The sequence below is a fragment of the Myotis davidii genome, unplaced genomic scaffold (genome assembly GCF_000327345.1).
Source record: "Myotis davidii unplaced genomic scaffold, ASM32734v1 scaffold233, whole genome shotgun sequence".
NCBI lineage: Eukaryota > Metazoa > Chordata > Mammalia > Chiroptera > Vespertilionidae > Myotis > Myotis davidii.
In genome coordinates, this window is record NW_006285917.1 from 692,906 (window position 1) to 693,316 (window position 411).

General features: G+C 59.4%; 1 protein-coding gene across 1 annotated transcript in view; it reads right to left on the minus strand.

The window, feature by feature from the left end:
* Positions 1-129, minus strand: part of HOXC12 (homeobox C12) — a 1,376-nt gene extending 1,247 nt beyond the window's left edge. The window contains exon 1 of the mRNA XM_006757098.1: positions 6-129. Within this exon, the coding sequence (XP_006757161.1) occupies positions 6-129 (124 nt within the window). The remainder of the gene's footprint in view (positions 1-5) is intronic.
* Positions 130-411: the final 282 nt, after the last annotated feature.

The window sequence follows — 411 nt, forward strand, 5'->3', positions numbered from 1 at the left end:
AGGACAGCGAGGCAGCCCGGGCAGCTGCGCCCCGGACGCGCGGAAATTGGGGAAATAGAAGGTGTCCCCCGTGTGGATGTTCACCAGCGGCCCCACAAACCCGGGATTCAGGAGATTATGCTCTCCCATTTCCGCGGGGCCCGACCGGCAGCTTCTACTTTATTGCTATCTGACATTAAACATAGTTAAACCTGCACCGGCCACCCATTGGCCGTCCAACTCACGTGGGTGCCGCCGCCAGAGGGATGGGTGGGGACAGCGAATCCCCCCCACCCCGCACCCATTCCAACTTCCCCCTTCCCCAATTGGGGGGGGGGGGCGCACGAAACGCGGGGACAGATCTATTCGCTGGTTTCTAGTTTTTTAAAGAAATCATATAAAACCTAACGCAGAGAGCGAGCCAGTCGCCCG